At 32.7% G+C, this 13,891-nt stretch overlaps 2 protein-coding genes across 4 annotated transcripts in view; one reads left to right on the top strand and one right to left on the bottom strand.

Moving 5' to 3' along the window:
• Positions 1-5,556, top strand: part of LOC144855288 (N-acylglucosamine 2-epimerase-like) — a 42,351-nt gene extending 36,795 nt beyond the window's left edge. For both annotated transcript variants that reach the window (XM_078713102.1, XM_078713101.1), the window contains exons 5-9: positions 217-441; positions 1,214-1,295; positions 2,203-2,510; positions 3,277-3,364; positions 3,616-5,556. In XM_078713102.1, coding sequence (XP_078569228.1) covers positions 217-441; positions 1,214-1,295; positions 2,203-2,510; positions 3,277-3,364; positions 3,616-3,701 — 789 coding nt within the window. In that variant the 3' untranslated portion in view covers positions 3,702-5,556. The remainder of the gene's footprint in view (positions 1-216; positions 442-1,213; positions 1,296-2,202; positions 2,511-3,276; positions 3,365-3,615) is intronic.
• A 3,451-nt stretch (positions 5,557-9,007) lies between these two features.
• The window catches only part of LOC144855282 (uncharacterized), a 31,025-nt gene continuing 26,141 nt past the window's right edge, over positions 9,008-13,891 (bottom strand). For both annotated transcript variants that reach the window (XM_078713092.1, XM_078713091.1), the window contains one exon: positions 9,008-12,451. In XM_078713092.1, coding sequence (XP_078569218.1) covers positions 12,068-12,451 — 384 coding nt within the window. In that variant the 3' untranslated portion in view covers positions 9,008-12,067. The remainder of the gene's footprint in view (positions 12,452-13,891) is intronic.

Here is a 13,891-nt window from a genome sequence, read left to right on the forward strand (position 1 = left end):
ATAAAATTTCTTTTTGAACAACCAAAAATAGTATAAGCGAACATACAGTACGTTTCGAAATATTTCTTTATAGGAAACTGTAAAATGCTGGACAAAATTGAATAATGGGCAAGATCAGTTAGGCTTAGGCAGACAAGAACTCTCAGGTTCACACCTACAAATACTGCAAACACTGTAGCCTAACAAATTAATATTGAAAGATTCATTGTTTTATAGGATGAAGCAGTAAAAATGCTGGACAAAGTTGAACACTGGGCAAGATGGGACAACACTGAATTAGGCAGACCAGAACTGTCAGGTTCACCTCCTACGAATGCTCTAGCTGTGGCAATGATCTTCTTTAACCTTGTTGATGAGGTCTGCTGGGATGATGTTGAACTTCAGAGAAAGTATGCACCTTTGTTAGAATGGAGTGTTGAACAAACCTTACAACATTTACAGGTAATATCAAATATAGTCTCCCTATAGTCTTCTTTAAATTATATACAAAATATAAAGCATTGTATAATTGTAATAATGTATTTCCTGCCTAGTCTACAATCGCAAACTTTAGTTTGCAAACTTGAGTAAAATTTGAATTTTACAAAGTTTAAGGAAGGAAAGTCTTCAAAGGGAAATACTGGATGGTAAAATAGACGGGAAAAGAGGCAGAGGTAGGCCACGTTTTACATGGTCAACCAACATAATGGAATTGACAAAAATGAGCTATGAGAAGTGTGTGAGAAAGGCACAGCTGAGGAAAAAATGGAAATTTATGACAGCCAATCTGCTTCGAGCGGAGGACACCGTCAGGTGACAGGTGACCTGTGTAGACCAGTTAACAAACTGCCAAAAATTAGTTTGCAGAAGTTTAGGATATGCACCTTGACAAACTAGTTTGCTGATGTTCGTGAACTAAGCAAATCAAATCACATTATTTTTAGTCATGTCAGTCAGTCAAAAATAACAAGAACTTCTCCAAAAAGTGACAAACTCAGTGTTTGGTCAACTTTGCTAGTGTAGATTAGGATTATAAAATTATGTTCATTTCATCATATTTACAATCTTGGAATTCCACTTTCTTTTTTCAGTGTTACTGCTTGTGGCCATTGCATAAGGATCTTTCAGATTGGGCCTTCTATGCCACCAACATAGTTAATTTTAAATATGTTTTCTGTAATATTTTGTTATTATTTGATTTATTTCTGTTTTTGCATGTTTGTGTTAACATCAGCGCGAGGGCAGTGTTGTTTTAGAGTATGTTAGAACAGATGGAACCGAGCTGCCAGGATCACAAGGAAGATTGATAAATCCAGGTACCTAGCATATCAAGTTATTTTATGTAATACTAAATTTTAAAACACCAGTTTCAACTCCTTCCTGTTTTATCTGAGCAAGCTGCAAGGCATTCCTGGCAGCTCATAGAGGAAACAATCGAGTGGTATAGTATTACAATCTTGACCAGAGCCATATATATAAAGAGTTACGGCATTGCATTCACGAATTTTAAAAAGTCACGTGGGGTGCACGCCGGCCATTTTTGTGTCCAACTATGCCTATGTAGAGTATGGAGTCGAGTCCTTTGCTTTTAAAATATATAACTTTCACAAGGCTTTAAATATCGAATTTAAGATCAAAACAATCAATTTGTTTAAAGGTTTTTGTTAAGATAATAACGAAACTATAAAGTTACTGCGAACATGAACGTTTTACATTTTTAAAACAAAGGACTTCATACTCTACATAGGAATAGTTGGACACAAATATGGCTTCTAATCCATTCAAAGTCATAACTCTTTATATATATGGCTCTGATCTTGACTGGTCACTTTACCTTCAACATTAAAAAATCACCACTTTTAGTATCGTACAAGACGTAGGAACTTGTGATGTAATTAATTCATTGTGCAATGAAGAGACTTTGGAATGTACTTTCTCTTTTGATTTCTAGGCCAATTGATCCACACAATGATCTATGACACAATATTCATAGGCCCTATTGTCTTGTAGTGCGTGTGGGTGGGGGTCTATTGAGTTTTAGTCTGGTTTGAAATTTGGAATCATATGCCCTTTCACATTGCCTCCAGAGTTTACACACACCTGGCCCCAAACCTTAAAAAACACTAACACAGTGTGGGAAATCTCCAGAGGTACTATATGGTGTAAAGATACTTGTCTTTACTATCGGCAAAATACAGAATACCTATAATGAATTATTTTTAGGTCATGCCATAGAAACTGGATGGTTTCTGCTACAGCATGCAGTCAAAAGTAATAACAAGAGTCTAAGGGAATCTGCAATCACGGATTTCATTCTAAAACCATTCAAGCATGGCTGGGATGATGTATATGGTGGGTTATTCAGTTTTCTTGACGCTGATGGCATATCTCCAACACAGCTGGAGTGGAATATGAAACTGTGGTGGCCGCACAACGAGGCGTTAATTGCGTTTTTGATGACATTTAAAGAGACAAGGGATATGCAGTATCTTGATGCATTTGAGAAAATATTTGATTATTCGATGAACCATGTAAGTGGTACTGTAGCTGGGTAAATTCAATATATTCCTATAGATTTCTTGGTCTTGGGTTCAACCCTGGTAGTATTCTATGATTCTGTGATCAGCAAAGCATTAACTATTTCTTTTTATTTCTTTTGGCATTTAACACAGACATTCAGAAGGTGTTTTTTTTTTTTTTTTTTTTTTTTTTTTTTTCCAACCATATTTAATGAGGGTGATCCATCCAGCAATTGCTGATCATTAGGGACCCTCAGAGGTTCACAAGACAAACATATACACAAGATGCTCTACATAAACAAAGTCTTATTACAAGTCTTTGGGAGTGGAGTTGTAATTTTGTCCTTAGAAAAAATCCTGACATGTGACGGGACTTGAACCCAGGACCCTTGGAGTGGTAGCCAAGCATCATAACCACCAAGCCACAACTCCACTCGAGTGGAGTGTTTGAAGAGAGCTTTCAATTTCAACCAGGACCTAGAACTTACACATAAAAATTGTAACATCAGCAAGTCTAAAATGTCTTCAATTTTGTAATAACGTCACTATAGCAAGCAATTATTTACCAAATTTTGAATTTGATCAAATTTAGTTTGATAATTAATGTCCAATAAGGTTCAAGTTATTGTGATGTCCATATTTTACTGTAGTGAAGCATTAATTAAGTTTATATAGTCATTGCTTAATTCTTATTTTTTGGGTTGTATTTGTTGTTTATTATAGTCATATTAATAGGTTTTGCTATCAAGTTATACAGTGGTTGTATTTTATTTTCTAGTTTAGTGATAGCAGTAATGGCGAATGGTATGGTTACTTAGACAGAGAAGGACGTCCTTCAATGGACTTTAAAGGTGGACCATTTAAAGGTACTCTATATCAACATTTCGCAACATATGCACTGCAGTCCAAATTTGGACAGCAAAATATTTTATTACACAATTAAATATCAAGTGAACCTGACTGTTTATTTATATTGTTTCCTATGTCAGTACAGTACTAATGAAAATGGATAGGACACAAAATGGCTGACATGCATCATGTGATTTTTTAGACTCTGGTGCAATTGTACATAAAACGAAGCAGGGCTCTCTTAACTTTTCTCTTGTTTTATTTTTAGGATGTTTCCATGTTCCCCGCTGTCTTATGATGTGTATACAAATGTTGAAAGAACTCATAGCAGAAGGAAATCTAATTAAAATGTGATATTTTTATAAATATTTAATGTAGGCCTAGTATTTATCGAATTAATATAGTATATCCTCGTAATAGATAGATTTAAGAAACTAGACTTATCTGAACATAATCCTAATTAATTCTGTAGCCAAGCTCTATAAAATGTTATAGTATTTATAGTCTAACGTATAGTAGTACACTACATCTGGAAATGAGAATTGGGTCCAGGTGACCCACTTCAGCCACAAGAGCAGTGCCCACCCAATACGTTTAAGTGTTAAAACTACCTCAATGCTACAAGAGATGCTTTAACCAAGCATCATTTTAAGGCATGTGGAGTGGAGTTGTTTTTCATCATTAGAAAATACCCTGTCTGAGACAGGATTTCAACCCAGGACCACAAGCATCAAACCTGCAGCAGGGTATTTGCATACAGGTGCAATGGCAAGTACTGTAAGTTTTCTATTTTGCTTTAGTGTATAATAACCTTTTTAACAATATTTTTGGTTATGATTTTAGTAATCATATTTTACTTAATCAATGTTAACCCATGTGCAATTCTTTAAGCTTATTTGCATACAGGGTGCATCTCTGTGGTTTATTTGCATACAGGTGCAACTATTTAGTTTATCTGAATGCAGGATGCAACTCTGTAGTGTATTTTCATACAGCTGTCTTTCTTTTAGCTTATTTGCATACAGGGTGCACACAGGTGCAACTGTTTGGTTTATTGGAATACAGGGTACAGCTCTTTAGTTTATTTGCACACAGGTGCAACTCTTTAGTTTATTTTCATACAGATGCATCTGTTTTAGCTTATTTGCACACAGGTGCAACTCTTTAGTTTATTTGAATACATGGTGCAACTCTGTAGTTTATTTGCACACATGTGCAAGTTTTTAGTTTAATTTCATACAGATGCGTCTGTTTTAGCTTATTTGCATAAAGGGTGCACACAGGTGCAACTCTTTGGTTTATTTGAATGCAGGGTGCAACTCTTTAGTTTATTTTAATATAGTTGTAATATATTTAACCTTAAATATCTTATCATTTTCATTCAACTTTAGCCATCAAGCATAATGCGTCTAGGTGTATGATTGCCAGGCTAAAGATCTGAATACTATGGGTCTGAATCCCACCCAGAACAGCTTTCACACGTTTTGAGTATTCAGTCGAATTATTGTTATAAAGTATTTTTAATATATTATTCATACATACATACACATTTATATTGTGCCATATCAAAAAATTTCAAGGAGCATTACAAATGACTAAAACTAAATGTTAATAATGTTAAGCAATGTTATGAAAAAGGTGTCTGATTTTTAAACGTTTGTACCAAAGGTGACTGGGATCAACATATTAATTAATATTTTAAGTAGTGTATTTGCACTATAAATTATTTTAAATAATTATTATAATAAAATTAATGAAATGTAATGTAGTAATGTAGTTTGAAGACACTATTTTTTTAAGTGTAATAATAACTTGGCATAAAATGATATTATTTGATGTATTTTATATTTTATACGATTTATATATTATTCGATCATCCTGTTTGTCTGTTAATTACGTGATCTATTATACACAATTTTCTAAAATATTTTCAAAATAGAAAATGTAGTGCTCATAAACATCAGGTCATAGCATCAGACGAGAATATAAAAGTCGTATCACGTATCAGAACATCTTAAGCATTTTATAAATTCTAATAGATGCGCAATTTTTTCACGCTCAACCGCGAGCGGCGTACATTTCATTTTTTCCCCGCCGTAGAACTCTCTGATTGCTCCTGGTTGAGTTGAGTTGCACTGTGAGTTCCGTGTCGACATACAATTATTTTCGTGTTGTCATCAACAATAATTTTATTTTGAAGCATGGAAACGTTTGCCATGTACCCTTAATTTTCAATCATATTAAAGAAAGTATTTGCTTTTTAAAAGTAACCGTACCTTATCGGAGAAAACGAGACACTGCAACGTGCGGGCTACGAATTAAATGGAAGTTCACTCGATCGATAATCACCCTCACATAATTCATGATGAACGTCAATATTTTTGGTAATTTTTAAAAATCACTGAGCAAAAATTTGTCAGGAGATTATTCGCAAAATTTTCAAATTTTTACCCACCCATTATCAAATAGATAAAGTAAATATATTTGTATGATTATCATTATGAGGGTACAGTATATTGTAAGTCGGTCGTTGACATCTGTCACAATATGTAAATCGTGTTGCATGAACTATATAATTGTGGTGGTCGAGCGATAAAGGCGTAGCAAGTGTGATGACATCTATTGAACTGAAGTTTACGTTCGACAATGAGTGAATTAATTTGTGAGAATTAGTGTTTCTTGAAAAAGCTTCCAAATAATTGCAGTGGTTGACTTTAAATTTATAAAATGCTTTGTCTTCATTTGAAATAATATTCAGATTTAATGACGTAATCAAGTAGGCCTAACCTTGCTATCATCTGTTGCCATACAGGTGCTCCGCATATTGTCTGCCGAGTTCGACGAATACTTTAAAACTATAATAGTATCATAATTCCATGTTATTCTACTTCAATTGTAAGTATATAGTTATATTCATAAGTTGTTTTTATGCAATTCCAACAAATAAATGCACAACATTTAACTGAAAACTCATTTATTCTCTTTACATTTTGCATTTAATTACAGTATTGTCAATTTTCGTTTACCAAAACCTACCTATTATATGTTCTATTTCCCCATAACAGCAAAACCCGTAAATTGGATACAACAGTTTCTAAAACACATTTGTTTTAGAAATTGTATTTATTTTAAATTGAATCGTAACAAAGCAATATTATATAGTATTATCTCCTTCTCGTTTGTCTATTTCGGTAGTATGTTTGTTGCGGTATGCCCAGTGAGGGCGATATTCATTATTGTACAACATATATGGCTCTGTTGTAGAGGGTAATTTAAAAAAATCTTTTTTCGTCCATTATGCCGATTAGGGATATTATTTTAGCACCAACTTATTTACAACTACTGTATGTTCAAAACCTTTCTAGTGAGATTTAAAAAGAATGTTATAACAAATAAGAATGTAGTTGAGGTCTAGTTCTAGGCAAGATTTAAAAAGAATGTTAACAAATAAGAATGTAGTTGAGGTCTAGTTCTAGGCAACATAATTATGAAGTATAATAACGCTTCTAAACTACTGTATTATCGGTTTAATTCAATCACATTCTCTTTAATTTATATTTTATACATTTTAAGTTACAGTCGTTTAAAAGGGCTAAAGCTGCAGTAAAAATTAAACACTGTCAGAGGGTGTGAAAAAGCAGCATCATGACATAAATACATTTTTGGTTGTAGCATTTTCAGAGTTACAATTGAATGGACAGACAGTCAGTTTTGTTCAAGCTCATTTTTGCGTTTTACATTTCTTATTTCTGTCTTTGTAATTTCTCGTTCCTTATATCATCTTTTAAGTTTATCTCTTTTGTTTTTGCAAATAATTGTTCTCCTCGAGATGACGCTATATTCAGAAGTTCTTACAATTCGGTGATGGTGTAGCAACAACATTGGCAAGTTAGTTTGTGGAAGATTAAGGTCATAACTTTATGAACTGTTTAGCAACCTATTCTTTGGTGTTTGCATTTTCAGAGTAACAATTGGAAGAACAGCAGAAAATGATGACGTTGATGATTCATTCAGTTTTGGCAATTCTTCTTTCTCACTGTTGCGTTTTAAATGTCTTCTTTCCATCTTTTCTCGTTCCTTATATCGTCTTGTATGTTTGTACTCTTTATTTTCCATTTCCAAATATCTTGCAAAGTATTGTTGTTCTCGCCGAGCTGACTCGATATTTAGAAGTTCTTTTTTTAACTGTTGCTGCATTCTATGAATCCGATGGTCACTAGCTCTTTGCGCCTTTTCGATAGATTTTTCAGCCAAAGACAAACAATTCTCTTCCCTGTTGTTCAGAGTCCGTGTCCAGTGATCGCGTGCAGCAGCATATTTTTTAATGTTGCTTATCTTCTGTTGTGCCAATATGTTGTCGGGGTCTCGTTTCATACGATACATAGTTCGTAAATATATAATGTTAGGTCTATAAACTACCTCAAGCAATCAGTATTAATATCCAGATGCTGGTAAATCAAGTATCTTATTGTGATGACGATGTTACTCACTATTTGTTCACACAAATTAGAAGCAATTTTATACAGTTAAAATGTAACTACGGTAGGCCTACCAACAATGTTTTACTTGCATCAAATGACCATACAATATCTCAATATAATCGCTTCTCTTGGACAAAGATATAATACCAGGTCTAATGAATCCAATTTACGAAAGGCCTACGTTTTAAATCTGCTGTGTGAACACAGTGTTAGCTCTTGGCTATCACCTGACTGTTGGTTCTTGTAAACGTTTGTTGCTACCGGTCTACCTCTTCACTCTTGAAAGAATAATATTAAATCACGGCCACAAAGTAATCCTAATGCGACTCGCGTTGTTCCCTTTACAAAAATAGTACATACACAAAGCATCACCTTATTCTTTATCTTAAAACATTGTAACAACACAGAAATTCACAAGATACTACATATTTGTTATCAATACAAGTACTATCACACTATCAATGTACAAACACGATGCATAGCTAAACTAATAGTAAGACGGTCTATTAGTTTGTGTAACAGTATTGGAATTCGGACATGATGTTGATAAAACTATTTCTAGACGAATATTAACAAATTATTTTATAGAGTGCTTAACACCCAAGTAACCTTTAAAACTTGTTGACCTCAATTTTTTTTATATTCAACCATTTAATTTTCGAAACAAAGTTTTCATTAATAAATTTAATATATCCAGCTATGCTCAGAGTGAGGAATTACATGATGGTATTAGCGGCCACTTATCTTGAAACAAAGACATGGCTCGTGGAGAATACCACTGTCTTGGAGGTGTTGAAAGTTGATGTTACTTTTGAAGTTCTGCCCTCAGAGTGGAAAAGGCCTATTTCAGTTTATCCAGGTAGGCCTACTCTAGTCACACCTTACATGCAGGTAAGATTGAAATTTTACTAGGCCCTGCAAGCCCATATATCCAGGAGGTTCGTAGCGTCCGAAAGAATCCCCCTTTTTTTTCCTGAAGTGCCCTTTTAATCTTGTGGCCAATTCTGGTAGCCAATTACTTTTATCTACTAGGTAGGCTTAAATTCATTTTTTCCAACAGTTGCTTACACTTGTCCCTTTTTGCGGAAAAAAAAGCACGCCCCTGTAGGGCTTGACTTGGTAGATGTTTCAAAAGGTATTATGTGTTTTGAAAACGAAATCAACCAACTCAAATTGCAAGTTTTATAATATTCTTTATTAACTCTTTATTCTATACGGAACCTTTTATCCAGGGAACTATACTTTAATTTTATCCAAGAAACCACCACATTCCTCGTTTTGACCTCAATTTATTAATATTAATTTTATTCATTTTATAAAATAATAGATCAGATAATGGTCATCTTTTAAAAGGTTTTATTTACACTTGTTTCTGTTGAACAGTATTAACACAACAACCAATATACATACCCTATACAATTTACATTATTGTAATAATATAATAGTTCTTCCTTCAATGTTCAATGGTATTCAACACTTTAATTTCTAAAGCTCTGTCTACACTATCAAACTAGTTTGACAAAAAAAAGTGTGATGTGCCCAAAGATGGTAGTGATATGCCCAAAGATGTTAGGAATATGACATCATCATGTCCATATATGGGCACACACAACACATTTTGTTGTCGCATAAAAGTTTGATAAGTGTAGACAGAGCTTTGGAAAATGTTGAACATCTACAATTGAAGTGTGTATGAATTATAACAAACCACCTTGGAGCGCTACTGTCACTATGCTGTGTCTTCTCATTGTTTATGTTGCAAAGCTAATATAACACCTGGCGTATTTATGATTTCACACGTAAATTAAATTTTTGTAAAATTACTCCCTGTACAATACAGAAGATTAGAATTTGAGAAGAGTTAAAAATTAAGGCATATTGGTGTAGAGTTTAGGCCTAATGCTCTAATATTAGTTTAGTATATTACAGGATAATCATTTGTACTTTACACAAATGTTCACCTGTATGTAAATCAGGATGATTTAAAAAACCATGACAGTAAAACATGATTTTTAATTCAATTGTAAAGCTTTTGTACCAAAATTTTTTAGGAACAGTACAAAAATCATTTTACTAGTAATATCAAACTTTTTATTGGTCCTATAGCATGCAAACATTTTATGATAATATCCATTTCATTGTCTGTGTTTACTATTATTACAGATAAAATACCAAAGTGTGCAAACAGAAGTAAAATGTCTGGGTGTTGTTTTTGGTATTAAATGCAAACAAATTCCTATGCCTACAATTTTGTTTTGTATCCTCAATTAAACAGTAATTGAATGAAAGTAATATCAAACACCCAATAGACTTATTTATCTTAGCACCATTAAGAATATAATTATATGAACTAAATTATAAAACCATAGTTAAATCAACCTTTTAAAAACTAGTTGGGAAAATTGTCTCAAAACTATGCAGCAAAATGTAGGGGTTCATGGTGTAGGGAATGTAACTATTTTTTGGGTTCCCCACCAATTTTCAAGATATCTCTTTCACGTCGGTCACAAAATAAAAAGTCCATTGAACCATGGAGGTCCTCCATGATTGAACCCATGCAACACAAGAGTGCAGTTTGTGTTATATGCGCATTTTGTATTATGCACATTCATTCTTATATAAAGTGTTCATGCAATGGAACAAATAGTTTCAGGTTGAAATAGAACATTCATCAAAATATTGGACCACATCCACAAACATTCATTATACATATAATAATTAATAGCATTAGAATTCATTCATAAAACAGAGAATAATACAATAATTATTTTATAAAACTCCAATAAAAATATCATGATAATTTTGCACCAAACTTGTAAAGTAAACATAAATTTAAACCTAAAACAAAAGTACACAAGCAAAATTGAACCAACATCAATTTTTGCCTATTTTTCTATAATTCTTGTAATCTTTGGTGTAAAATTAACTAATAATGAAGCACTGGAAATCAAAATGTGTAACCATTAGTGGTTTTTTAGTTGTAATAGACACTTTTTATTAACCAACAGTGTTACTATGACAAACACAAATTGCTTGACATATTGCTGTACTGCCCTCTATTGGTGGGTTAACATAAACTTTGATGAAACTTTTGTTAGTACAGTATGTCAATCAACAGAATTAAACTTTATTTAATTTGTATACCATTATTAAATATACATATATTACATAATTTATCACTGTGGTCTTGATAATATAAAAAAAAAACATGGCTTAAAAACTACATATAAATATACACAAGAAAAATAACACATAATAATTATTTTTTATAAAAATAGCACACTGGAGTCTCCTGTATAGACCACACTGTACACAATTTATTAACCCATTATATAACATATGATGAAACTAAAGACTACATAACTAGCTAAAAAATAATAGTAATTATTAAACCTTTAAATAATTAGTCGGAAATTTCTATAAAATAAGTAGGCTTAACAGTGAATAAAAATTATATTGTAAACAAATTTAAAATAATCTTAAAATCTTAAAATAATCTTAAAATATTAATGCATTTAATTATTAATGTGCCACGAATCAATTTAATCAATCAATTAAATATATTGAGTTTCTGATAGATTGAATGTACGGTAAACAAACAGTACGGTATTAATTTATTTTTCTATAATTGAAAGATTCTTTTGATATAATTACTGTAAAAGATTCACCTAAAAAAGGAAAAATTATACAATTATTTAAATATATTATTAAATTCATTCCACACTCCATCAGAGCACATTCAAATGTTATTACAGTTTTTAAATGAAAAGTATTAAATTCTATAATTCTGGAGTTTCAATCCATGTGCGCCCTCATTGGGTTCAATTTAATCATGTCAGAAGCTGCATTGTGGGATATTGTTGACAAACAAATAATGAATGTTCCTGCCCTATAGATATTAGACTCATTTTTAAACCTCTATCGTTTAACTCTAAAACCGCAAAATGTTCTTGTTTTATAAAATAGAGGAACAAGAATCTAGAAAATTTAGCACCCATGGCAAACGGTCAAATCTTGGACAGGACTTGCATAGTATGGTCACTGGGGGCGCATGGATTACGAAACAACAGAGTTTAACCAGACCACTAGAACACCTGTAAGTGGTTAAATTGACTGATGAACAACATCAATAAATCAAGTCAACTACGCTCAACAAATCAAACATTAACGAAGTACACTTGAGTTGCATATCAGTTATAAAATGGGCATTGTTAAAAAAATATTCTCATCAAAGTTTCCTCACAAATGCGTATCCTCGACTTCAAATTTTCCCTTGTCCCCATTTGCCTGATCCTCCATCGGAACCATAGCCGTGTCAACTTTTATGCTAATTAGATGAGCGCCGTTTCCGTTCGTTCCTTTCTTCTCATTCATCATTGGGTTATCGTATCCTGTTACCTCATCGGATGCGTTATCAGTGATGTACTCGCCTCTCCGTGCACGGCGCCTATCGTACAAGATGTAAACTAAGCCAGTAAATAGAATAATGAACGACAAAACTGCTATGATAATAACAGCTATAAAAAGACCATTGCTTTCATCATCGTCGTCTGAACTTTCTTGTGAGTCATTTTGCGTCTTCTCTGGTATTCCTGCGCTTATTTCTCCCAATTCAATTCCAATCTGAAGAAAATTAAGAAAAACAACATTTTTATTTATTCATTTACATTCGGATGACATTATTTTTAAAATAGTGGCAACAGGCCTCTGCTGCAAAAAAAACCAACAAAAAAACTGTGAATAAATTAAACAGGACAAATACATAACCCAATCTATTGGACATTTTACATCGACAACCACCCACTTATTTTAATAGTTTTTGGGAGCACAACTATTTAGCAGAAATGCTGCAGATACATAAATTATATTTTTCAATGTAATTTGGAATATTCTGTTAGTAAAAACAGGCCCCTCATTTACTAAAATCAACATTTTTCAATATTTGTTTTAAAACATATTGAAAGCAAATATAAAACTCTTTGTTCTATAATTCGACCAAGAGAACATGGCACTTTATACCATTGAAAACTTGCAAACCCTAACAATTTGACATGAGAACTGTGGATGTTGTTTCTCCTCACCTCCTCCTATGGAACCTCACAACAATATCATCAGCCAACAATATAACAATTAGTTATAGATTAAAATTTCATAGTTAATATTCCACTTGTCAATTGAAATGTTTATGATAAATCATTGAATAGTTATGTTGCAGCATATCTGCAGCCAGCTGGTATGAGGAGTGGTTAGAAGGTACTGGTATCTGAGCACTTAACCCAGGTCAATCATTCAATGACGACATAATTACTCTTGTGCAGTTCATTAAGGTTCAGCGGTGTTCAATTGAAAATTCTGCTATAGGAACATCCTCATTTAAATACCCTTAGGCAATAATACACTACCTGTAACAGAAGAATTGGTGTACTCACTGGAGATATTAGATTTGGGTGGTATAGCTTATCTTTCAGTCTATATAGCCTTGTTCACACTTGATTTAAAAAAGGTAACTTTACCAAAGGTCATCAGACTATTGTTTTCACACAATTGTTTTATCAAAATTTGTGTGTGACATTAAATACTATGATTAAAGTGCATGATGAAATTTGAACTTTTTGGCCAGCATGGTTAGTTTTACCAAAACCATGGTAAGTTCTAGCAAGCAGGCAGTGGTCAGTAAAGTTAACCATTTGTCTTTGTTAATTTAACTCTGAAGGAATTGTGGATAGCATTTGGATAGGACTTTTCTTCATCAAAATTGATCAAATTGAGGTCCAATCAAGGCTTATGTAACATCAATCAGTAGGTGAAAAAGCGCAATTGTTTCTTATTTTTGAAATTTTAAGTCAAATATATTTTAATAACTCTAATTTGAAAACAAAAATTAGTTTTCAAAATATTATGTTATCTTGTACTTTAAAAAAGGAAAAGAAATTAAGGAACTCTTGAGACTCAGGATTTGTTTCTTCTGTATAGCGCCCTCATACTCCAGTTGACTTCTACTGATTTCAATATTGAAACACATAAATGTGACATCCCACAGGTCGTAGGTCAAACAAGCATTTC

The sequence above is a fragment of the Antedon bifida genome, chromosome 11, assembly GCF_963402885.1.
Source record: "Antedon bifida chromosome 11, ecAntBifi1.1, whole genome shotgun sequence".
Lineage (NCBI taxonomy): Eukaryota > Metazoa > Echinodermata > Crinoidea > Comatulida > Antedonidae > Antedon > Antedon bifida.